At 37.7% G+C, this 26,340-nt stretch overlaps 1 protein-coding gene across 9 annotated transcripts in view; it reads left to right on the top strand.

The window, feature by feature from the left end:
* The window catches only part of Apc (APC regulator of Wnt signaling pathway), a 91,875-nt gene extending 65,535 nt beyond the window's left edge, over window positions 1-26,340 (top strand). For 3 of the 9 annotated variants that reach the window (XM_090331486.1, XM_090331488.1, XM_090331487.1), the window contains 8 exons: window positions 162-540; window positions 3,121-3,216; window positions 4,663-4,716; window positions 9,116-9,255; window positions 10,376-10,453; window positions 11,560-11,676; window positions 15,645-15,859; window positions 18,947-26,340. In XM_090331486.1, the coding sequence (XP_090187612.1) occupies window positions 162-540; window positions 3,121-3,216; window positions 4,663-4,716; window positions 9,116-9,255; window positions 10,376-10,453; window positions 11,560-11,676; window positions 15,645-15,859; window positions 18,947-25,520 (7,653 nt within the window). In that variant the 3' untranslated portion in view covers window positions 25,521-26,340. The remainder of the gene's footprint in view (window positions 1-161; window positions 541-3,120; window positions 3,217-4,662; window positions 4,717-9,115; window positions 9,256-10,375; window positions 10,454-11,559; window positions 11,677-15,644; window positions 15,860-18,946) is intronic. The other 6 variants (XM_090331492.1, XM_090331493.1, XM_090331494.1 and 3 more) reach the window with 3 other exon arrangements.

The following is a 26,340-nucleotide window of genomic DNA, read 5'->3' as shown; positions in this document are numbered from 1 at the left end:
CATAAATTGTTGATGTTATTTTAAAATAACACTCATCATTTCATCCTGTAAAGGTGTTTGTTACTAATAAGTTACAATAAATTTCCCATTCATCACTTCATTACTTTTGGCTTTTGGATACTAAAGTCATAATTTTGTTTCTAAACTCATTTGGCCCACAGGTGGAAATGGTGTATTCATTATTGTCAATGCTTGGTACTCATGATAAGGATGATATGTCGCGAACTTTGCTAGCTATGTCTAGCTCCCAAGACAGCTGTATATCCATGCGACAGTCTGGATGTCTTCCTCTCCTCATCCAGCTCTTACATGGCAATGACAAAGACTCTGTATTGTTGGGAAATTCCCGGGGCAGTAAAGAGGCTCGGGCCAGGGCCAGTGCAGCACTCCACAACATCATTCACTCACAGCCTGATGACAAGAGAGGCAGGCGTGAAATCCGAGTCCTTCATCTTTTGGAACAGATACGAGCTTACTGTGAAACCTGTTGGGAATGGCAGGAAGCCCACGAACAAGGCATGGACCAGGACAAAAATCCAAGTATGTTCTCTGTAGTATATATCACATTGCATGTTTCAAAACAAAGTTTTACATATAAATCTCAGTTAATATATTGTTTTTTTGTGGCTATGGATGAAATTGATATTATCTATATAGGCTGCTAATATTTGGAAGCTTAATAAAATAACCAAAATAAAACAGCTTAATAAAACAACCAAAATAACACAGCAAATTAAAAGAAATGTATGGAGTCAAAACTTTCAGCTACAGGGCCAGGAGCATGGCCTAGTGGTAGAATGATTGCTTAGCATACTTGAAACCCTGGGTTCTATTCCTCGGTACCACATACACAGAAAAAGCTGGAAGTGGTGCTGTGACTCAAGGGGTAAAGCACTAGCCCTGAGAAAGTCCAAGGACAGTGCTCAAGCCCTGAGTTCAAGCCCCAGGACTGGCAAAAAGTGTATATTTTTTATTTCTTTCTGCTACAAAGAAATATGAACAACTAGATTGCTCTTTTATTCTATAGATGAACCTTGGAAAAATAATTTCTCGTAAGTCAACCCATATATGTCAGTATTCAGTGGACAGCTTGATCTCCACAGCCTTGTGAAATAGAAAGGGAGGTTTTATTGTCTCCATTTTATAAATGAACCTGAGGCCCTGATGTTTGTGGCCTTACAATAATAAGTAAGAGCCAAGCACAGACACCAAATCTGCTCATTTTAACTCAATGCTATCCTGTACCAGACAGTGGGGCCTTGGTTACTGAGGTTATGATTCACTCTGCTTTTCACTTAGGAAGAAATGCCTGACCACTAGCCCTTTTCCCTTAGTAGTAGGGAACATAGGAATTGCGTCTCTTAGGGAACTAACTTCATTCCAGTAGCCAAGAACCAACAGTAATAAGGATATAAGGTAATACTTTTAGTCAGTAAGAATTTAAAGAGAACAAGTAGATGATTCTGTTGAATTAATGTATTGATTTGGGGAACAGGAAAACAAATGATAGTGAAACGTGATTTAGGAAGCTATAACTTTTTCTAAGCTTAAGTATAAAAATTATTTAAAAATTGAAAATATATGCCTGTAATCATACCTACTCAGGAGGCTGAGATCTGAGGATCAAGGTTCAAAGACAGCCCTGGCACAAAAGGACCTGAGACTCTTATCTTCAGTTAACCTCTAGAGAATGGGAAGTGGAGCTTGGCTCAAGGGTAGGGCAGTAGCCTTGGGCTACAGAACCCAGACAAAGCTCAAGCCCCATGACTCACTAAATTAATTAATTAATTAACATAAAATATATTTAGGAAGAAGAAAAAAGCAGAAATGATGTTTTGTATCTAGCAGTTATAATATGAAAAAAAGATGCTTTATTGGAAGACCATTGTCTTTCTGGATGGTTTTATTTGGCTGTCCACATTATGAAATGACTTATTATTACTTCAGAAAAAGAAATATTTTATGTCAAAAATGATTTTTTTTTTTTTTTTTTTTGCCAGTCCTGGGCTTGAGCTCAGGGCCTGAGCACTGTCCTTGGACTTTCTCAAGGCTAGAGCTGTACCACTTGAGCCTCAGCACCACTTCTGGCTTTTTTTCTATGTATGTGGTACCAAGGAATCGAACCCAGGTCTTCGTGCATGCTAGGCAAGCACTTTAACCACTAGGCCAAACTCCCGGCCGTCAAAATTGATTTTTGCAAGAGCGAGGACTCCATAACTGCACACCTAAAGCTATGGACATGGTAATGGAAATATAAACATAACTATATAGACATAAAAACCTATGACTCTATAGACATAATGTCTTATTTCATAAATTCATATGTTTCTATGACATACAAACCCTTAGCCTAATTGTGATTAAGTTCTAAATACTAAGTCCCAATGATTGTAAATAGATTCCCTCCTTGAACACTTGTATGTTAAACTTGTCATTTAAAATATGATGTAAAAAATCAACGTTAATAAATTCTTTAAAAAATGATTTTTGCAACCTTGCTCATAGCATTAAATATGTAGTTCAGTTTGGTAAACTTTACTAGGCATTACATTTGTATACACCATATGCTTTCAACCCACATTCATAACAGTAATCAAAGTAGGTATACTAAAATGCCTTTATTCTGTTATCTAATGAGCATCATTTAAAATTAGTAGATATGTGAGTTACAGCATAAACTCAAGAAGGATTTAATAGACTAGATCTTCACATATGAGTAGTAAACATTTTTATACAGAATCAAGAAAAGCCCTTTAGGGACCGGGAGTTTGGCCTAGTAGTAGAGTGCTTGCCTAGCATGCACAAAGACCTGGGTTCAACTTCTCAGTACCACATACTTAGAAAAAGCCGGAAGTGGTGCTGAGGCTTAAGTGGTAAAGCTCTAGCCTTGAGAAAAATCCAAGGACAATGCTCAGGCCCTAAGCTTAAGCCCAGGACTGGCAAAAAAAAAAGCCCTTTATTCATATTCATTTGTAGTGTTTGTTCACCCATTCTGCAAATATTTATTAATCCACTAAATTTCTGTACATTAGGGATATGTTAATGATTTCTGCATACTTTCAAAGTATAAAACAGTTGAAGAAATAAAATAATATGGTACATGGTACTTCTATTTCTTAGTGCCAGCTCCAGTTGAACATCAGATCTGTCCTGCTGTGTGTGTTCTAATGAAACTTTCATTTGATGAAGAACATAGACATGCAATGAATGAGCTTGGTAAGACAAAAGTGTTTCTTAATGCCATAGACAAATACTGGTTTATTTTTAAATCATAGTTGAAATTAATTGTAGTAAATAGAGATACTTAATTAATGAATTGAGGGCCAGGAGTCTGGCCTAGTGGTAGAGTGCTTGCCTAGCATGCACGAATACCTGAGTTCGATTCCTCAGTACCACATACATAGAAAAAAGCTGGAAGTGGTGCTGAGGCTCAAGTAGTAGAGCTCTAGCCTTGAGAAAGTCCAAGGACAGTGCTCAGGCCCTGAGCCCACGCCCAAGACTGGCAAAAAAAAAAAAAAAAAAAAGGTAATGAATTGAGAAGTAAGATCACTAACTGTTGAGCTGCTGTTTCTTTATAACAAAATACTGTTTCCTGGTTCCTATGGGAGAAAGGATCCTGAATCATAAAAAATTGCTACCCTGTTATATAAACTAACTTCAATTTTCAGTCCCTAAGATGTTAAGACTTAAAAAAATACCATGCCTTGTCCCTGTTGCCAGGGCAGATACTGTGTGACAATGGAGAGTGTAATTTGAATTACTTTTTAAAATGTAAAGCTATTTCATTTACCTTGGTATCTGTAAGTCACTTTTGATGAATACCAAGGAGAATTAGTATTATTATTTTTTTACTTTCATTTGTCTTCATGGTTATCAGTATTTTAGTGGATTTTTTACAAGGTATATTTGAAACGGGTTAATATAGAAAAATTACATTTTTGGAGCAATTATTCTTTAGAGTATGTGTTATCACACATTAGACCTGATATAACCTTCATTGTAATACACCACATTTTCCATGAAATGTTTTTTCTTTGATTTCTAGGTTCATTTTTGTGGTATTTACAAATTTCACCATGCTGAGCCATCTCATGTGAATTGAATTTCTATAGTCATGCCACAAACAAGAACCATACACTGAGTTTCCATCTTAGTGTAGCTATACCTTGCTTTTTTTTTTTTACAGCTTGTGTTACATTCCAGCATCCACTTTGTATTCCTGCCACCCTCATCATTGTCATTCATCACTAATCTTAAAAATGATAAACTCACAAGACTCTTAAACACAGAGACCTTGCACACCCAAACATGAATATTGCCCCCTTCAGAGTCATCACTTGGGGAGGCTCTGTACTTTGAATTTCAGGCCTACCCATGCTTTTCTTTCCACATGATTCTTTCCTCCCTCAGGACTTGTGAAATCTCAGTTAATCTTATGAGATCGCCCTTCCTTAGTATATTATTAGCATTCATAAAATTTTTAAATTTTTTAATGCTAATAATTTTGAGAAATGGAAAAAACTAATAAACAGAAAAATTCAATTTTAGTATATTACAAAGGTTTTCTGTAAATGTTCCAATGGACTACTAGGACTGACACATTAATCATCTGAATTTCAAAATCAAACCTAGACTCAGTATTTGTTCCTCTTCCTTCTTCAGGTAGGAAGGCTACCCGGGGCATTTCATCACAGGAGCTAGGGCAGGGGCTTTCAGGTGAGGAGCAGGATGGGGCCTCTGGGGGTGTGACTGCTGGGGATATAGCCACAGATTGTTACCTTCCTCTCATTTCTAGCCTCCATTTTTGCGCTGGGGCAAAAACAGGGTTAAGGTTTGTGAATTCAGGCTGGAGATAATAAAGACAGCACAGGTATCTGGCAGCACTAGGGATAGAGAATAAATAAATCCCATTAGGTGAACAGAAATTCTTAAGCTCAATATTCTGCAAGTTTTAGATTGTAACATCAATGATTTTTATTTCTTAATTCCCAAGTTACTAGAATTTTGTGATGACTATAGTAGGATCTTGACTTTCAAGGATCTCATGATTATTTGCATTACTATTTTACAAAATTTCCAGAAGGGCCAGGAGTTTGGCCTAGTGGTAGAGTGCTTGCCTAGCATGCACAGAGGCCCAGGTTCGATTCCTTGGTACCACATACATAGAAAAAAGCTGGAAGTGGTGCTGTGGCTCAAGTGGTAGAGCTCTAGCCTTGAGAAAGTCCAAGGACAGTGCTCAGGCCCTGAGCCAAAGCCCAGGACTGGCAAAAATAAAAAAAATAAATTTCCAGATTGTAATAATCACCTGAGGCATTTGTCAAACCATATAGATTCTCTGGGGGCGCATGTGATATTTACCCTCAAGAAAAGCTGAAACACTGATCTATATAATTTACAGTGGGCCCCCACTGTAAAATATCCTATTCTAGAATAGGATATTTTGTGCATATGGTGGCTATGTAAACCAAATAAAACAGAAGTGGTGCACTTTAATTAAATTTATCTCTGTTATAAGACACTTAGTCTTCATTAAGAATGTAAGGATTCTGCCGGGTGTGGTGGTTTACGCTTGTAATCCTAGCTACTCAGGAGGCTGAGATCTGAAGATCAAGGTTCAAAGCCAGCCCCAGCACAAAAGGATCTGAGACTCTTATCTCCAGTTAACCTCTAGAAAATGGGAAGTAAGGTTTGGCTCCTGGGTAGGATGGTACCCTTGAGCTGAAGAGCTTAGGGACACCATCCAGGCCCAGGGGTAGGGTGGTAGCCTTGGGCTGAAAAGCTCAAGGACAGCACCTACCCAGGCTGAGTTCAAGCCACATGACCCATTTAAAAAAAAAAAAGTCATACCGGTAATGCTAGCTATTCAGAAGGCTGAGATCTGAGAGGTTCACAGTTTGAAGCCAACCTGTGCAGGAAAGTCCATGACATTCTTATCTCCAGTAAATCACACACACACACACACACACACACACACGCACGCACGCACGCACGCACCTGCGGCTCAAGTAGTATAGAGTGCTATCCTTGGGTAAAAAACTCACATAGTACTCAGCCCCACAATTGGCACCAGAAAAAAAAAAAATCTAAGAATCTTCTTTAATGTCATTTAATGTCATTTAATGGTCCTCCATTATCTGTAAGGTTCCAAAATGAGAAATAATAATTAAGTTTCTAACATAGGCACCAAAGAAAATGGAGGACATGTTCATCATCTTTGTATTGAAATACCCTAATTATATTGGGCAACCTGTCTTTTATTCTGTCATCCATGAATTTGTATCAAAACCTCAATAAATCCATTTATAGTTTTAACCTGTGAATTATATTCTCTGACTTAGAATTTATTAATTTTTTTCTTTTTATTTTTATTCCTTTAAGTCATAGGGGCTTCCCTCTGTATTCCAAATTTTATCAGGTTTTTTTTCCCCATTAGCCATGTTTTTCATGATTTTGTTGATAGAATATCCTCCATATATATCCTTCTTGAATCTTGGTTTTCAGAATCAAGTTCTAAAACTTAGTTTTTTCATATAAGAGTCCTTATCAACTCCTTGACAATTTAATGCTTTCTTGGGACCGTCCTTAAATGCATTTTGCTTTTCTTGAGAAAATATTCTGGATATTGCTGTTTCATGAAGGACTCTAAAACAGTTTATCTATAATTTTTGGATTATCAATATCCTGAGCCTCAGTGACTCCCATATCAAAATTCTGAGCAAAATCTTTAGTTCTATTACTGGTTCGTTCTTTACTCAAAGATAGAACAATGGCATTCCTTGAATGACTTCAGCTGTCTTTCTCTAAACCTGTGAAATATTATCTACTCCCAAGGTTTCAGTTACTATGTTAGAGTTAGTGTTGTTAGTATTTTTCATATTTGTATTTCAGTACAAGATCTCTCCTAATCTTAGACACATCTTAACTCAGCTGTCACTAACTTAATTTGTTACCCCCACATCTCCTAATCAAACTGAAATTTTAAGAAATCATCCATGGCATCATCATTATTCCCTATATCTTGTAACTTTAACCCTGCTTCTTAGTTACATCTCAAATCATTGTTCTATTCATCCTGAGTGCAAGACCCCATTGTCTTGTTCTGTAGTACTTTGTCGTACTTTTCTCCCTATGTCTGATCATAATGATTTCTGCATTTTATATTGTAATCTATTGTGGGTGTGCATCTAATTAGTCTTTCTTCTTTCTAACCTTCTTAATGTGGCACAGAAAGCCTTAATGTGATCTGGTGGCTGTCCATCTTTGCAGCCTCATCTAGGGGCCCTTTTCTTGTTGATTTATATTTCAAGCTTAAGGGCCCTTACATACACTGTGTTGTTTTCCCAGAATATTTCTTTCTTATTCTTGCTACACTTTCATAGATACTCACTTCTCAAGTCTTACCTTAAATATTATTTCCTCAGCCTTTCTCTTGGCACTATGATTAACTGAGATCTAAATTTGGTCTACCTGTTACCTTAACCAGGAGCTTCACATAATCCATCACCCTTTGTTGTTCAGTGACTTTGTTCTCCTTTATAAGCTCTATAAAGACATAAAGATTGGGGCCTGGAGTTTGGTCTAGTGGTAGAGTGTTTGCCTAGTATGCACGAAGACCCAGATTTGATTTCTTGGTACCACATACATAGAGAAAAGCCGGAAGTGGTGCTGAGGCCCAAGTGGTAGAGCTCTAGCCTCGAGAAAGTCCAAGGACAGTGCTCACTCAGGCCCTGAGGCTCAAGCCCAGAACTGGCAAAAAATAAAAGACATAAAGATTGGTTAGTTCATTGTTTACTATACACTTTTCCATTATCACAGTGGATGGAGTAAAATGTTCCAAAATATGATTTGGATATTCTTTAGACAAGTTAATTTTCATTTATCTGCATTCAGAATCATCTTCTAGCCATGTATTTTCTTATAATTTAATACTTTGGACTAGAATTCTTGATGGAACTTCTGAAAACTTGCAAATTTTTCTATATGCTGATCCTGCTAGATCATTTCTGAAAGTATTGGTCCTCTTCCAGATTAATGAGCTGACAAGACTTACAGTGTCCAAGACTTACCTGTTTTTCTGTCAAAACCACTTCTCTATCACCACAAACAAACAAAAAACCCTAAGTCTTGTGATGATCAGTGTTCAATGATGAATGATATTTTAATAGCTCCATGTGCATTTTTTTCTTCTGTTCACCCCCTTGTCACTTTACATCACTTTTTTTTAAAATCCTTTCTTTTATTGTCTTTCCCTTTTCTTTGCCTTTGTTTTCTTTTCTTGACTTAGTAGTGCCAATCACTGTGGGCATTACTGAACAAATCTGGTGGTAAGAATCAGGGAGAATAAAAATACTGTATCTTGGAGCCAGGAGTTTGGCCTAGTGGTAAAATGCTTGCCTAGCATGCACGAAGACCCGGGTTCGACTCCTCGGAGAAAAAAGCTAGAAGTGGTGCTGAGACTCAAGTGGTAGAGTTCTAGCCTTGAGAAAATCCAAGGACAGTGCTCAAGCCCTGAGCTTAAGCCCAGGACTGGCCAAAAAAAAAAAAATACTGTGTCCTGAGATAGTTGCTATTTGAATATTATTAAAGAAAAGTTAAAAAACCCAAACTATTCAGAAGTCAGTAATATTATGAACAGATAATTCTTTTTCATGAAAAAGTAAGCTTTATTTTCTATAGTTTTGTTTAAAAGTTTCATTATTCCCAAAGGCATTATTTGGCAATTTTTTTAATGTTAAATGATTTAGGCCACAGTACGTGACAGTGGAGAGTGTTTGTAAAGTTACACTAATAAGTTGCATTTTCCTATTTATGTTTAGGAAGACCTGGAATTTAAAAATGGCCTTCTTCATTGTTGGCAATAAATAGAAAAAAAACTTTCATTTCAGTAAAGCAAAGCCTGGAGGGTCTAGAAACGCAGTGATGGAATAGTTGTCTGGTATACTTTATAAATACACTACATAAAAGTCCTTTGTAATTTTTTGCCTATAATTTTAAAGGCAAATTATATTCTCATTCTTTGAGATTCATTTTCCTAATACTTAAGTTATCAAATAGACACCAATTAGTTTAATTTTAGATTATTACTATCTTTTTCCTCTTGCCCTTTTTAAATTAGGGGGACTACAGGCCATTGCAGAATTATTGCAAGTGGACTGTGAGATGTATGGGCTTACTAATGACCACTACAGTATTACTTTAAGACGATATGCTGGAATGGCTTTGACAAACTTGACTTTTGGAGATGTAGCCAACAAGGTATGTTTTTTGGGTTTTTTTTCCATAAGATCTGTTTCTTGGGATTGGAGACATAGCTCAGGTGGTAGAATGCCAGCCAATGACAAAAGTAAATCTGTTTCTTAAGATACTCAGGTATGCTGGGTGCTATGGCTCATGCCTATAATCCTAACTACTCAGAGTGGCTGAGATCTAAAGATCAAGGTTCAAAATGGCCTGGGAAGGAAAATCTGTGAGACTCATATCTCCAATTCAGAATCAAAAAAGCCAGAAGTGGAGCTGTAGCTCAAGTGGTGGAGTCTAGCCTTAAGCAAAAAAAAATTCAGAGACAACACCCAGGACCTGAGTTCAGGCCATGACTGGCTCATACACACACAGAAACTCAGATTTCAGTCTCTTTCATACTTTTTAAAACAAATGAGACAAAAAAAAATACCGCTTTTTATTTTTGTCACCCCTTTCTGACTAAACAATGACTAATAAAAACCTGTACTTTACATCCACTGCTTATCTTTACTAATTTGGTTATCTTGTGCCTTATCAAAGGCAAAAGCACACCTATGGGTGTGATATGATAAGAGACTTATTTATTTACTTACTGCCAGTCCTGGGCTTGAACTCATGGCCTAGGCACTATCCTTGGACTTTCTCAAGGCTAGCACTCTATCACTTGAGCCACAGCACCACTCCCAGCTTTTTCTGTGTATATGATACTGAGAGATCAAACCCAGGGCTCCGTGCATGCCAGGAAAGCACTCTACCAGTAGGCCAAACTCCCAGGGACTGTGTTGTATGTGCTCCAATGAGGCATTTATTTATGATAAACACTTCTTAGAAATGAAAGGAAAACCCTAAAAATACTGATAAGTAAATGTTACATATGAACTGATTCCAAGCACATAAAAGACTTTAAAACCTTTTGCTTAACATTTCTTTTTGTTTTATTTTCTAGTTTGGCAAGGAAAGAAAGTAGCAGTTAGGAGACTTTTGTCTTTCATTTAGATATAATTCTGTTCTGGATCTTTTATAGGTAAAATATCAGTTATGTTTGAAATTAAAACTATATTTAAGGTTTAGTAGCCAAAACTGAAACATGACTTTAGATTGCCCTATTGGTGACACTGTTCTCTTAATTTTACAGGCTACCCTCTGCTCTATGAAAGGCTGCATGAGAGCACTTGTGGCCCAACTGAAATCTGAAAGTGAAGATTTACAGCAGGTACTGCCTAGGATTTCATGGGTTTTCTTGGATATTAACCCGTTAATGTATGGATTTATTGTTAATCTATGGTTTGGGTAAATGTTTATAGTTGTCTTAACAATAAAGAGAAATCTGTATATTAGAAGAATTCCATTTGGCACAGTAGTAGCTCTTAGGAGAAATTTCTTCAGAAACAGACAGAACTCTACTTTAGGATTGTAATTATCCAATCATGTTCATTGTACAAATAATGAGTTTCCCGTGACATTTCCATGCATGCATATATGCTTTGATATAGATGCGTCATTCCTTAACCAAAATCCAAAATACTCTAACATCTTGATTTTTTTTCCTTTTTTGAAAAGCTATTACATTATTATTAAAAAGCTGTATAAAGAGAAATTACATACATCAAGTAATGAGTACTTTTTGGACAGTGTTACCCTTTATGCTCTAGGTTTTTCCCTGCTGTCCCTACATAGAAGTTAATATCTGAAATATTTTGAGTGCCAATATGATGTCACAACTGAAGATTTCAGTACCATGAAACTGGATTTCATGCACATTATTAGAAACATATATAAAGTTACTTTCAGGTTTTGTATGTAGAGTATATATGAAGCTAGTTAATTACGCATTTTTTGGGGGGTCGGGTCATTGGCTTGAATTCAACCTGGGCATTGGTCCTGAGCTCTTCAGCTCCAAGGCTACTGCCTCACCCCTGAGCCTGGGTGCTGTCCCTGAGCTCTTCAGCTCAAAGTTACCGCCGTACCCTTGAGCCAAGCCCCACTTCCCATTTTCTCGAGCTTAGTTGGAGATAGGAATCTCAGGTCCTTTTTGTCCTGCCACAACAGATCTCAGCCTCCTGAGTAGCTAGGGTTACAGGCATGAGCCACCTTGTGCCCAGCTGAATTATGTATTTTTTTCAATTATGTATTTTGACTCTCATCTCATGCAAGATTGTGTGTGTGTATAATATTTCAAAAGCAAAATATGTAAAACAGCATGTTGGCTATGGTTTATTTAACCTGTAATGCACTTTTTTTAACCCCTGCATTAGAAACCAAATGACACTGATATGATCATTTTATATTCAGACTATTTTAAAATTAATTTATTTTCAGGTTGTTGCAAGTGTTTTGAGAAATTTGTCTTGGCGAGCAGATGTAAATAGTAAGAAGACATTGCGAGAAGTTGGAAGTGTAAAAGCACTAATGGAATGTGCTTTGGAAGTTAAAAAGGTACCTTTGAAAACATTTACTGTTATAATATAAATTTGCATTTAGTTACTTTATTTCCTTTTTTCACTCAATAGAGTCCTTAATCTCTGACCTTATCTCATCTGTGCATTGTTTGAGTCCAGATTCACAAGGTAGCAATCAGGAAAGATTTTAAGAGAATTTCTCACCCTCAGCATTGGAAATGTTTTGTGCCACAAAAAGCCTTGCTTTAGGCTGACCTGAGTCTTAGAAGCCTTCCTAATCTTTGTCCTTTAACTGCTAGTGCATATGCACTAAATTGCAACTCAATCAGAAATGTTTCCAATATGTTTATTTGAAACAGGAAAGGGAAGGAGGGAAAACAAGATGATTGGGAGGAGGTGGGGGGAGGAAAGTGAGGACAAAAACATAAGAAGGGGTATCAATGTGTGAGAAGTAATGCATCCACTATCTGGCGAATGTACCTGTAACCCTTCTATATATTACCTCGATAATAAAAAATAAAGTGAAAAAAAAATGTTTCCAGATATTGCCATATGTCCCCCCAGGAGGGAGAAGGAATTTTAAAAAACTCCTGATTGAGAAATCACTGGTATGTGTTATGTATTTTCCAATTCTCAAGCTCCTAAAGTTCTTTAAGTTTCTTAATCATATCTAGAGTTGTTGGAACCAAGAAATGAGGAAACCACCCCCCAAAAAAACAATGTTTATAGAAGGTTGGTTATCTGTTACATAAATTAGGCTATTTTTCTTTCAGGTAAATTTAAAAGCCACTCAGAAGTGGCTCATGCCTATAATCCTAGCTACTCAAGAGGCCCAGATCTGCCAGCCTAGACAGACAAGTTCTCAAGACTCTTACTTTTAATAAATCAGAAAAGGCCAGAATTAAAGTTCAAGTGGTAATGTTGTGCTGCATATTAACCATTGAACCATCTTTTGCTTTATTTATTTATTTATTTATTTATTTTTGTAGGTTATGGGACTTGAACTGGGCCTGGGCATTGTCCTTGTGCTCTTCAGCCCAAGGCTACCACCCCACCTTTGAGCCAAGCCCCATTTCCTGTTTTTTAGATGTTAATTGAAGATAAGAGTCTCAGGTCCCCGGCTGGCTTTGAACCTCGGTCCTCAGATCTCAGCCTGCTGAGTAGCTAGGATTACAGGCATGAGCCACCATGCTTGCCTGAACCATCATAACATAACCCATTCTGTTCTTTATTTCATTTAAGATTTAGGGATTGGGGGGAGGGGGTTCTCTTAGGTGGGAGGAGCTTTTTGGTTCATAACTGGTGCTCTAAAAACCTTGATACAAAATTCCATATAGTATGATGCTAAATGAAAGGATCTCTAGGATATAGAAACATAAGCCATATAATGAATGATTGTTGTCCTTAAGGTACTATGTTATCTCTCATCTCTTTTGCTGTCCCTTGGTTATCTCATATTGTTACAGTATCTCACTTTGTTACCTGTTATATCGGATATATTTGTATTTGGTTATTTGAAATTGGGTAGGGAAGGGGGGAAAACAAGATGAGGGGTGGGGGTAGGGGGGAGGGAAATGGGGACCAAGACAGGTGGAAGGGTATCAGTGTATGTGAATTAATGCACCTTCTGTCTGGCAAATATCATGTAACCCTTCTATTAAGTACGATAAAAAATATATGAAAAAAAATAATAACTGGTGCTCTACCACTCTAGTCACACCTCCAGTTGTTTTTTGGGTTTTTTTGCTAGCTAGTTGAAAAAGGAGTTTTTCTGCCTGGGCTGACTATGAACTATAATCCTCAAATCTCAGCTTCCTAGTAACTAGGATTATAGGTGTTAGCCACTGGCACCAGGCTCAGACAGAACTTTTGAAATAATAGAAACGACACCTGTGACTGATACCTATAATCCTAGCTGCTCTGAAGTAAGATCTAAGAATCAAGGTTCAAAGCTACCCCATGTATATAAACCTGATAGACCCTTATCTCCAATTAACCACTAGAAATAACCAAAATTGAAAGTGTAGGAGCATCATTTTTGAGAAAAAAAGCCAAGCAAAAGCCAGAGGCTCTGAGTTCAAGCCCTCATACTAGCACAAAACAAGTAAAATAAAAATGTCAGAGTTGCTCTGCCAATTGCAGTTTAGTTCATTTTATTCTCTGAATGCTTGACTGTCCCACCTTCATTACAGCCACATGTAATTAAAACTGAGTTCTTATGCTTCTTACATCTTAATTGTTGAAAGTACTTCCTTTCTACCTCTTTTACATGTCTGACAGTTTCTACATTTCTCTGTCCTTTTTTTGGCAGTACTGGATTTGAACTCAGGGCTTTGCACTTGTTTGGCTAGCACTCTGCCACTTGAGTCACAACTCCAAACCAGATTTTTTGCTGGTCATTTTGAATATATAGTCTTCAAGAATTTTCTACTTTTGCTGGTTTAAACAGCAGTCCTCTGGATCACAGCCTTGCAAGTAGCTATTATTATAGTCCTGAGCCAATAATACCCTAGCTAATTTCATTCTTAGTAAGACCAATAAAGTATTGAGCTATTTGTTTGAGTTAGGTCCAAAACATTTGTTGTAGCATTCAAAGACTATTTTTGACATCTCTGAACTATTGTTTTGCTGTTGCCTAGCATGGTCTTCCATCTCCTTTTGTGTCTTATTTTTCCATCAGTCCTCCCTTGCTGATCCCCACTCCCAAGTCTTGTCTTCTTCTGCTTCCTCTGTCAGGAGCCGCTATGTCTTCTCTTATTTCTAAGTGTACAGGTCTTATCCTTCCATGAAATGTTTAATTTAATAATTCAGGCTGTAGTAATCTTTACATGCTAGGCAGACATTCTACCACTGAGACAGACATACCCCCAGCCCTGCAATAATAATAATAATCTTTGTCTTAGATTACTTTGTCATTTTATCTGGAGGAGTGCCTCTACTTATGATTAAGACCAGTGTACCTTTTGGATTTTTGTTGCTTTGTTTTGTTGTTGTGCTACTGGGAATTAAACTCAAGGCCTTACCTTGGTAGTGCTTTACCACTTGAATTATATTCCCAGCCCTTTTTGCTTTCATTATTCTTCAGTTAGGGCATCATGGTTTTTTTTGTTGTTGTTGTCCAGACCAGCCTGGATCATGATTTCCTACTTAACATCTCCTACATAGCTGGGCTGACAGGCATGCCTATCTTTTCTGTTGAGGCAGGTCTTTATAACTTCTTTGCCTAGAATGGCCTGGAACCTCAATCCTCTTGGTAGCTGCCTTCAGGTAGATGAGATTACAGATATAATCCATAACACCAAGCACATAAAGTAGATTTCTAATGAATATTTCTTAATTATGTAGTAAAAACACTGACACACCATGGCAAGTTGAAACCAAATATCTTTAATTGTTTATCAGAATATTTCTGTGGTAGTTACTGTATTATATATTAAGAGAGTGTGGCTTTCTGTACTTTTTCTTTGAAATTTTTAAGAAGTTGTACTTTCCTCAGTATCCTTTCTTCTTTTCAGAAGTTGCTTTTTAATTAACCAAATATATATATGTACATTTTTAATTAAAGGTAATATTGTATTTTGTTCTTATCACTTAACAGTACTTCTTAGATCTATCTTTCCATATCTACATATGGTATATGAAAGTTTTTTAAGTTGAGTATTCAATTATCCTGAGGTGATCTTTTCATAATGTGTATTGATTCTGTTTAGTAATCTTTTTAGAAAGAATTAAGAGTTCACAAGTATCACCTCAACACTTAAGATGAAGATGATAGTTTAATATATTGTACTTGTTTTATAGAGATATAACTGACTTAAATTCCATTCAGCATTTTATGAAAGTTTTTCTAAATCGGAGATTCTAACTTACCAATGAGGAATCAGTAATAAAGGAAATAAAAGGGAAAATAATTCATCTAATAAAAGTGAATGTAGTAGGTAGAAGTTACAAGCAATAAATTCTAACTCTTAGGTAGAATTTGACACTTACTCTGTTTCTTAATAGGAATCCACCCTCAAAAGTGTATTGAGTGCCTTATGGAATTTGTCAGCACATTGCACTGAAAATAAAGCTGATATATGTGCTGTAGATGGTGCACTTGCATTTTTGGTTGGCACTCTCACTTACCGGAGCCAGACAAATACTTTAGCCATTATTGAAAGTGGAGGTGGGATATTACGGAATGTGTCCAGCCTGATAGCTACAAATGAAGACCACAGGTATATACAGAGTTTTGTATTACTTTTCAATAAACTAGTATAGAATTCATTTCCTTCAAAAGACCTCATTACAAATAGTATTTTGTGTAATTATGGAAATTCTAAGCCAAAATATTAATACAGTGAAAAAATAGTAACTCCTACTTCTTAATTCATTAGTTTGTTCCTTCTAATACAGTTTATAGTATCTTAAATCAATCTGAAAATAAATGATAATTGAAAGGATTGACCCATAATAGAGGAAAAATAAAAATTACAAATATTAGAAATAATCCTTATATATTTTGTTAATATAATATAAAAGAATATGGGTCTTATTTTAAAAAGGCCAAAACTATAAGCATGATTCAGTAAATAAAGATTCAGATGTTTCCTAATGGTATCTTTTTTTGTAGGGGGAAGGGGGTACCTGTCCTGGAACTTTCTAGTGCACAGCTCCACTTCTAGCTTTCTTTTAGGTAGTAATTAGGATTACAGGTGTGAGCCACCAGCACTCACCTTCTAATGGTATCTTAATTTGATTGTATTACTCAACTACCAGCCATTTATTAAGCTACTAGATCTGTGAAACCTAAGAGATTACTAGAGATTCAGGGCACAAAAAAAAAAAAAAAAAACAGGGATCTTTCACAGCTTAATTTTTATTTAACTTATCCAGTATTACTCCTCCTATGTTATTATCTTTTTTGTCAGTCCTGGGGCTTGAACTCAGGGCTTAGACAATGTCCTTGAACTTTCTCAAAGCTAGCACTCTTCCACTTGAGCCACAGCAGCACTTCCAGCTTTTTCTATGTATGTGGTTCCAAGGAGTCAAACCCAGGGCTTTGTGCATGCTAGGCAAGCACTCTACCACTAAGCCAAACTCCTAACCCCTAAACATTTTTTCTTTATGCTTTTGATGCATAAAATATAGCTTGATATCCCTTTCAAAGAAGACTCCTTGAACTTTAAAAATCCTCCTTCAATTGACTACTAGACTACGGAGAGAAAACTGCTGCATTAAAGCTTACTGTTTACTCTTTAACTATTTCATAGCTCACTAGTGCAGTGCTGCCATTGTCAGTTTCACATTACAACACTATAGCTATTTCAAGCACCAGAGTCCATTTTATTGATTTCTAGCCTTTGTACTTATGCTTTAAATACCTTTCAGTTATATATTTTCAATTAATAACTACACATACAATCTCCCAGAGAACCCTTTTAAGAAAGATAGCAATTATCACAAAATCAGTCCAGAAATACAGAGACCACTCTAGAAAGTAAGTTTGTTCATCTAAGAGCATACATTGTGCTCTGACTACATAAAGATCAATCAGTTTTACAGTTCTATCTGCCTCTTCTAAAATAGCTTATTTGTCAATATTGTGGCCTATATCTATAGATTAAATTACCATAACATCCCTATTCAGTTTTAAGATTTCTTTTCTTTTCTTTTTTGGTCAGTTGTAGGGCTTGAACTCTGAATCTGGGCACTTTTTTCCTGAGCGATTCAGCTCAAGGTTACTGCTGCCCTACACCTTGAGCCACTGCGCCACTTCCAGTGTTCTGGTGATTAGTTGGAGGTGTGAGTCTCATGGGACTTTAGTGCCAGGGCTGGCTTTAAACCACGATCCTTAAATTTCAGCCTCCTGAGTAGCTAGTAACAGCAGTGAACCACCTCACCCAGTTTTCATAATTTTTTTTATTTTTTTTTTATTTTGAGTTGGCCATGGGGCTTGAACTCTGGGCCTGGGCACTGTCCCTGAGTATTTCAGCTCAAGGCTCATGCTCTACCACTTAAGCCACGGTGCCATTTCTGGTTTTCTGGTGGTCAATTGAAGATCAGGGTCTCCCTGACATTTTAGTGCCCAGGCTGGCTTTGAACCTCAGTCTTCAGATCTCAGTCTCCTGAGTAGCTAGGATTAGACGCATGAGTCACTGTTGCCCAACTTCATAATGTTTTTAAATTAGACAAACATCACTGTGTGAGTAGAGTACATGTATCTGCTCCAAAAAAAGCTTAACTTGGCCAGGCACGGTGGCTCATGCCTCTAATCTTAGCTATTCTCAGGAGGCTGAGATCTGAGGATTAAGTTTCAAAGCCAGCCCAGGCACAAAAGGAACTGAGTCTCTTATCTACAATTAACCTCTAGAAAACAGTACGTAGGGATTGGCTCAAGAGTATGGTGGTAGCCTTACTCAGGGACAGAGTAGGGTGGTAGCCTTGAGCTGAAGAACTCAGGAACAGCGCCCAGGCCCAGAGTTCAAGCCCCAAGCCTCCCCCCCCCCCCAAAAAAAAGACTGTGCACTACAAATCCAAGAGCCTCATTTCCAATTAATCTCTAGAAAATGGGAAGTGGGGCTGTGTCTCAAGGGTAGGGTGGTAGCCTTGAGCTGAAGAACTCAGGGACCAACACCCAGGCCCAGGGATAGTGTAGTAACCAGGAGTTGAAAAGTTCAGGATAGTGCCCAGGCCCAGAGTTCAAGCCCTATGACCCCCTCCCCCCCGCAAAAAAGTTGAAGCTGTCGAATCTGAGTAGGACATACAGATTTTAAAAAAATAACATTTCTACTTCTTTTGATGTAACAAATACTTCAAATATTAAATTTACGAAAAAAACAAAAGAAGTTGTGGAATACTTGGAACTTAGAAGTGGTGCAGTCATGTTATTCCTATTTTTTATTGAAGAATTTATTAACTTTTTTTTTTTTTTTTTTTTTTGCCAGTCCTGGGCTTGAGCTCAGGGCCTGAGCACTGTCCTTGGACTTTCTCAAGGCTAGAGCTCTACCACTTGAGCCTCAGCACCACTTCTGGCTTTTATCTATGTATGTGGTACCAAGGAATCGAACCCGGGTCTTCATGCATGCTAGGCAAGCACTTTAACCACTAGGCCAAACTACCGGCCCCATTTATTAACATTTTTATATCATATTTCAAATGATATGTTTAACAAATAAGTGTTCAAGAAAGGAATCTCTGTATACAATCACTAGCTGTTGTTCCTATTACTTTTGTAATTATCTTCAGATCTATAATATTTTTGTCCTTTTGTCACCTTACATATTTTTTAACCTTAATTCTGGGATTTCTTGTTTTTATTTCAGGCAAATCCTAAGAGAGAACAATTGCTTACAAACCTTGTTGCAGCACTTAAAATCTCACAGCTTGACAATAGTCAGTAATGCATGTGGAACTTTGTGGAATCTCTCTGCAAGAAATCCTAAAGACCAGGAAGCATTGTGGGATATGGGAGCAGTTAGCATGCTCAAGAATCTCATTCATTCAAAGCACAAAATGATTGCTATGGGAAGTGCTGCAGCTTTGAGGAATCTCATGGCAAACAGGCCTGCAAAGTATAAGGATGCCAATATTATGTCTCCTGGTTCAAGCTTGCCATCTCTTCATGTTAGGAAACAAAAAGCCCTAGAAGCAGAATTAGATGCTCAGCATTTATCTGAAACTTTTGATAATATTGACAATTTAAGTCCCAAGGCATCTCATCGTAGTAAGCAGAGACACAAGCAAAGTCTTTATGGTGACTATGTTTTTGATGCCAATCGACATGATGACACTAGATCAGACAGTTTTAATACTGGAAACATGACTGTTCTTTCACCATATTTGAATACTACAGTATTGCCTAGCTCCTCTTCTTCTAGGGGAAGTTTAGATAGTTCTCGTTCTGAAAAAGATAGAAGTTTGGAGAGAGAACGAGGAATTGGCCTAACCAGCTATCATCCAGCAACAGAAAATCCAGGAACCTCTTCAAAGCGAAGTTTGCAGATATCTACCACTGCAGCCCAGATTGCCAAAGTCATGGAAGAAGTATCAGCCATTCATAGCTCCCAGGAAGACAGAAGTTCTGGTTCCACTACAGAATTACATTGTGTGACAGATGAAAGGAATGCAATAAGAAGAAGCTCTGCTGCCCACACACATTCAAATGCATACAATTTTGCTAAGTCAGAAAATTCAAATAGGACATGCTCCATGCCTTATGCCAAACTAGAATGTAAGAGATCTTCAAATGATAGTTTAAATAGTGTCAGTAGTAGTGATGGTTATGGAAAGAGAGGTCAAATGAAACCTTCAATTGAATCTTATTCTGAAGATGATGAAAGTAAATTTTGCAGTTATGGTCAATATCCAGCTGACCTAGCCCATAAAATACATAGTGCAAATCATATGGATGATAATGATGGAGAACTAGATACGCCAATAAATTATAGTCTTAAATATTCAGATGAGCAGTTGAACTCTGGAAGGCAAAGTCCTTCACAGAATGAAAGATGGGCAAGACCCAAACACATAATAGAAGATGAAATAAAACAAAGTGAGCAAAGACAATCAAGAAGTCAAAATACCAATTACCCTGTATATCCTGAGAGCAATGATGAGAAACACCTAAAGTTCCAACCACATTTTGGACAGCAGGAGTGTGTTTCTCCGTATAGGTCAAGGGCAACAAATGGTTCAGAAACAAATCGAGTTGGTTCTACTCATGGAATTAACCAAAATGTTAACCAGTCTTTGTGTCAGGAAGATGACTATGAAGATGATAAGCCTACCAACTATAGTGAACGTTACTCTGAAGAAGAACAGCATGAAGAAGAGGAGAGACCAACAAATTATAGTATAAAATACAATGAGGAAAAACATCATGTGGATCAACCTATTGATTATAGTTTAAAATATGCTACAGACATATCTTCCTCACAGAAGCAATCATTTTCATTTTCAAAGAGTTCAACTGCACAAAGCACTAAATCTGAACACATCTCTTCAAGCACGGAGAATACACCATCCACACCTTCATCTAATGCCAAGAGGCAAAATCAGCTGCATCCAAGTTCAGCACAAAGTAGAAATGGTCAGACTCAAAAAGCTACCACTTGCAAAGTTCCTTCTATCAACCAAGAAACAATACAGACTTACTGTGTAGAAGACACCCCAATATGTTTTTCAAGGTGTAGCTCATTATCATCTTTGTCATCAGCTGAAGATGAAATAGGATGTGGCCAGACAACACAGGAAGGAGATTCTGCTAGTAAGCTGCAAATAGCAGAAATAAAAGAGAACAGTGTGACTAGATCCACTGAAGATCCTGTAAGTGAAGTCCCAACAGTGTCACAGCATGTTAGAAGCAAATCTAGCAGACTTCAAGCTTCTGGTTTGTCCACAGAATCAGCCAGGCACAAAGCTGTCGAATTGTCTTCAGGATCCAAATCTCCCTCTAAAAGTGGTGCTCAGACACCCAAAAGCCCACCAGAGCACTATGTTCAGGAGACTCCACTCATGTTCAGCAGATGTACTTCTGTTAGCTCACTTGATAGTTTTGAGAGTCGTTCCATTGCCAGCTCTGTTCAAAGTGAGCCATGTAGTGGAATGGTAAGTGGTATCATAAGCCCCAGTGACCTTCCAGATAGTCCTGGACAAACTATGCCACCAAGCAGAAGCAAAACTCCACCACCACCTCCTCAGACAGCTCAAACCCAACGAGAAGTACCAAAAAATAAAGTACCCTCTGCTGAAAAGAGAGAGAGTGGACCTAAACAAGCCACTGTAAATGCAGCAGTTCAGAGAGTCCAGGTTCTTCCAGATGCTGATACTTTACTACATTTTGCCACAGAAAGCACCCCAGATGCATTTTCTTGTTCATCTAGCCTAAGTGCTCTGAGCCTCGATGAGCCCTTTATACAGAAAGACGTGGAGTTAAGAATAATGCCTCCAGTAGAGGAAAATGATAATGGGAATGAAACAGAACCAGAACAGCCTGAAGAATCAAATGAAGACCAAGAAAAAGAGAAAGAAGAAAAGCCTACAGATTCTGAAAAAGATCTGTTGGATGAATCAGATGATGACGATATTGAAATATTAGAAGAATGTATTATCTCTGCCATGCCAACAAAGTCATCACGTAAAGCCAAAAAGCTAGCCCAGACTGCTTCAAAATTACCTCCACCTGTAGCAAGAAAACCAAGTCAGCTGCCTGTGTACAAGCTTCTGCCATCACAGAACAGGTTACAGGCACAAAAGCATGTTAGTTTCACACCAGGAGATGATATACCACGGGTATATTGTGTAGAAGGGACACCTATTAACTTTTCTACCACTACGTCTCTAAGTGATCTAACAATAGAATCACCTCCAAATGAGCTAGCTGCTGCAGAGGGAGTTCGAGCAGGAGGCCAGTCAAGTGAATTTGAAAAACGAGATACCATTCCTACGGAAGGCAGAAGTACAGATGAGATCCAAAGAGGAAAAGCCTCATCCATAACTGTGCCTAACTTGGATGACAATAAAACAGAGGAAGGTGATATTCTTGCAGAATGCATTAATTCTGCAATGCCCAAAGGAAAAAGTCACAAGCCTTTCCGAGTGAAAAAGATAATGGACCAGGTCCAACAAGCATCTATGTCTTCATCTGGAACTAATAAAAACCAAATGGATAGTAAGAAAAAGAAGCCTACTTCACCGGTAAAACCCATGCCACAAAATACTGAATGTAGAACACATGTAAGAAAGAGTACAGACTCACAAAATAACTTAAATGCTGAACGACCTTTCACAGACAACAAAGATTCAAAAAAACAGAACTTGAAAAATAATCCCAAGGACTTCAATGATAAGCTACCAAATAATGAAGATCGAGTTAGAGGAAGTTTTACTTTTGATTCACCACACCATTACACCCCTATTGAAGGAACTCCTTACTGCTTTTCAAGAAATGATTCTTTAAGTTCCCTGGACTTCGATGATGACGATGTTGATCTTTCTAGGGAAAAGGCTGAGTTAAGAAAAGGAAAAGAAAGTAAGGATTCGGATGCTAAAGTTACTAGCCATCCAGAACTTACCTCAAATCAGCAGTCAGCTAATAAGTCACAAGCTGTTACAAAACATACAGTAAATCGAGGTCAGTCTAAACCTGTACTGCAGAAGCAACCCACCTTTCCTCAATCATCCAAAGACATACCAGATAGAGGAGCAGCAACCGATGAAAAATTACAAAATTTTGCCATCGAAAATACTCCTGTTTGCTTTTCTCGTAATTCATCTCTAAGTTCTCTCAGTGACATTGACCAAGAAAACAACAACAACAAAGAAAATGAACCTATCAAACAAACTGAGTCTCCTGACTCACAAGGAGAACCACGTAAACCCCAGGCATCAGGTTATGCTCCTAAATCATTTCATGTAGAAGACACCCCCGTTTGTTTCTCAAGAAATAGTTCTCTCAGCTCTCTTAGTATTGATTCTGAAGATGATTTGTTGCAAGAATGTATAAGTTCTGCAATGCCAAAAAAGAAAAGACCTTCAAGACTCAAGGGTGATAATGAGAAACACAGTCCCAGAAATATGGGTGGCATATTAGCTGAAGATTTGACCCTTGATTTGAAAGATATACAGAGACCTGACTCAGAACATGGTTTATCCCCTGATTCAGAAAATTTTGATTGGAAAGCTATTCAGGAAGGTGCAAATTCCATAGTGAGTAGTTTGCACCAAGCTGCTGCTGCTGCATGTTTATCTAGGCAAGCATCATCTGATTCTGATTCCATTCTTTCTCTAAAATCAGGAATTTCTTTGGGATCACCTTTTCATCTTACACCTGATCAAGAAGAAAAGCCCTTTACAAGTAATAAGGGTCCACGAATTCTCAAACCTGGGGAGAAAAGCACATTGGAAACTAAAAAGATGGAATCTGAAAATAAAGGAATCAAAGGAGGAAAAAAAGTTTATAAAAGTTTGATTACTGGAAAAATTCGTTCAAATTCAGAAATTTCAAGCCAAGTAAAACAACCCCTTCCAACAAACATGCCTTCAATCTCTAGAGGTAGAACAATGATTCATATTCCAGGAGTTCGAAATAGCTCTTCAAGTACAAGTCCTGTTTCTAAAAAAGGCCCACCCCTTAAAACTCCAGCTTCCAAAAGTCCCAGTGAAGGTCAAACAGTTACCACATCTCCAAGAGGAGCCAAGCCATCGGTGAAAACAGAATTGAGCCCTATTACCAGGCAGACTTCTCAAATTGGTGGGTCAAATAAAGGACCTTCTAGATCAGGATCTAGAGATTCTACTCCTTCAAGACCTACCCAGCAACCATTGAGTAGACCTTTGCAGTCTCCAGGGCGAAATTCAATTTCCCCAGGTAGAAATGGAATAAGTCCTCCTAACAAATTGTCTCAGCTTCCAAGGACATCATCCCCTAGTACCTCATCAACTAAGTCCTCGGGTTCTGGTAAAATGTCATATACATCCCCAGGCAGGCAGATGAGCCAACAAAACCTTACCAAACAAACAGGATTATCCAAGAATGCTAGTAGTATCCCAAGAAGTGAGTCTGCTTCTAAAGGACTAAATCAAATGAATACTAGCAATGGATCTAATAAAAAAGTAGAACTTTCCAGAATGTCTTCAACTAAGTCAAGTGGAAGTGAATCTGACAGATCAGAAAGACCTGCATTGGTACGCCAGTCTACTTTCATTAAAGAAGCTCCAAGCCCAACCCTAAGAAGAAAATTGGAGGAATCTGCCTCATTTGAATCTCTTTCACCATCTTCCAGACCAGATTCTCCTACTAGGTCCCAGGCACAAACACCAGTTTTAAGTCCTTCTCTTCCTGATATGTCTCTAGCCACACATTCCCCTGTTCAGTCTGGTGGATGGCGAAAACTCCCACCGAATCTCAGTCCCACTATAGAGTATAATGATGGTCGGCCAGCAAAGAGACATGATATAGCACGGTCTCATTCTGAAAGTCCTTCCAGACTTCCAATCAATAGATCAGGAACCTGGAAGCGGGAGCACAGCAAACATTCATCATCCCTTCCTCGAGTAAGTACCTGGAGAAGAACTGGAAGTTCATCTTCTATTCTTTCTGCTTCATCAGAGTCCAGTGAGAAAGCCAAAAGTGAAGATGAAAAGCATGTAAACTCTGTTTTAGGAACCAAACAAACTAAAGAAAACCAAGTATCCACAAAAGGAACATGGAGAAAAATTAAAGAAAGTGAAATTTCTCCCACAAGTACTTCTCAGACCACTTCCTCAGGTGCTACAAATGGTGCTGAATCAAAAACTCTAATTTATCAAATGGCACCTGCTGTTTCTAAAACAGAAGATGTTTGGGTAAGGATTGAGGACTGTCCCATTAACAACCCTAGATCTGGAAGATCTCCCACTAGCAATACTCCTCCAGTGATTGACAGTGTTTCAGAAAAGGGAAATGTTAAAGATTCTAAAGATAATCAGGGAAAACAAAATGTGAATATTGGCAGTGTTCCTGTGCACACCATGGGCTTGGAAAGCCGCCTGAACTCTTTTATTCAGGTAGATGCTCCAGACCAAAAAGGAACAGAGACAAAACCTGGACAAAACAATCCTGTCCCAGCAGCAGAGACGAGTGAAAGTTCTATAGCAGAACGCACTCCATTCAGTTCAAGTAGCTCCAGCAAACATAGTTCACCTAGTGGAACTGTAGCTGCCAGAGTGACACCTTTTAATTACAACCCAAGCCCTAGGAAAAGCAGTGCAGATAGCACTTCAGCCCGGCCATCTCAAATTCCAACACCAGTGAATAGTAACACAAAGAAGCGAGATTCAAAAACTGACAGCACAGAATCCAATGGAACTCAAAGTCCTAAGCGCCATTCTGGATCATACCTTGTGACATCTGTTTAAAAGACCTGGAAGGACAAAAGTGTAAACATTAGGTGTTAATCACAGCTGCATATAGAAATTTTGTTTCAAATGAAACTTCAAAAGATTGAAAAGTTTTGTAAATAGATTTGATTCTTGTTAGAGGGGTTTTGTTCTGGAAGCCATATTTGATAGTACATTTTGTCTTCACTGGTCATATTTTGGAAGGCACTCTTGATAGTTAGGGGAAAAATGGTAAAGCCAAGTATATTTGTACAGTATGTTTTACATGTATTTAAAGTAGCATCCATCCCATTATCCTTTAATTGTCTTAATGAACACTACAGATAGAAGATATGATATATTGTTGTTATCAATCATTTCTAGTTTATAAAATAAATTTACATCAGGGAGAAATTGGTATTTATGCAAAAATAAATATTTAGTCCTTGTGATTCCATCTAACATAATTAATCATGTGACTGTGAAATTCACAGTAATATGGTTCCCGATGAATAAGTTTACCCAGCCTGCTTTGCTTTGCTGCATGAGTGAAACCGGTGGTTCAATTTCAGAAGTAATGATTAACAGTTCTGTGGTCACATGACGTGCATAGAGATAGCTACAGTGTAATAATTCACACTATTTTGTGCTCAAAACTGTGTAACTGTAAAACATTGAATGAAACTTATTTTACATGGACTAGATTTTATCTGAAAGTAGGTAGAATTTTTGCTATGCTGTAACTGTCGTATATTCTGGTGTTTGAGGCGAGATGGCTGCTCTTTTATTAATGAGACATGGATTGTGTCTCAACAGAAACTAAGTGAACATTTCAGAATAAATTATTGCTGTATGTAAA

Source organism: Megascapheus bottae, chromosome 4 (assembly GCF_031878675.1).
Source record: "Megascapheus bottae isolate mThoBot1 chromosome 4, mThoBot2.hap1, whole genome shotgun sequence".
Taxonomy (NCBI): Eukaryota; Metazoa; Chordata; class Mammalia; order Rodentia; family Geomyidae; genus Megascapheus; species Megascapheus bottae.
This window is presented reverse-complemented; position numbering and strand designations above follow the sequence as displayed.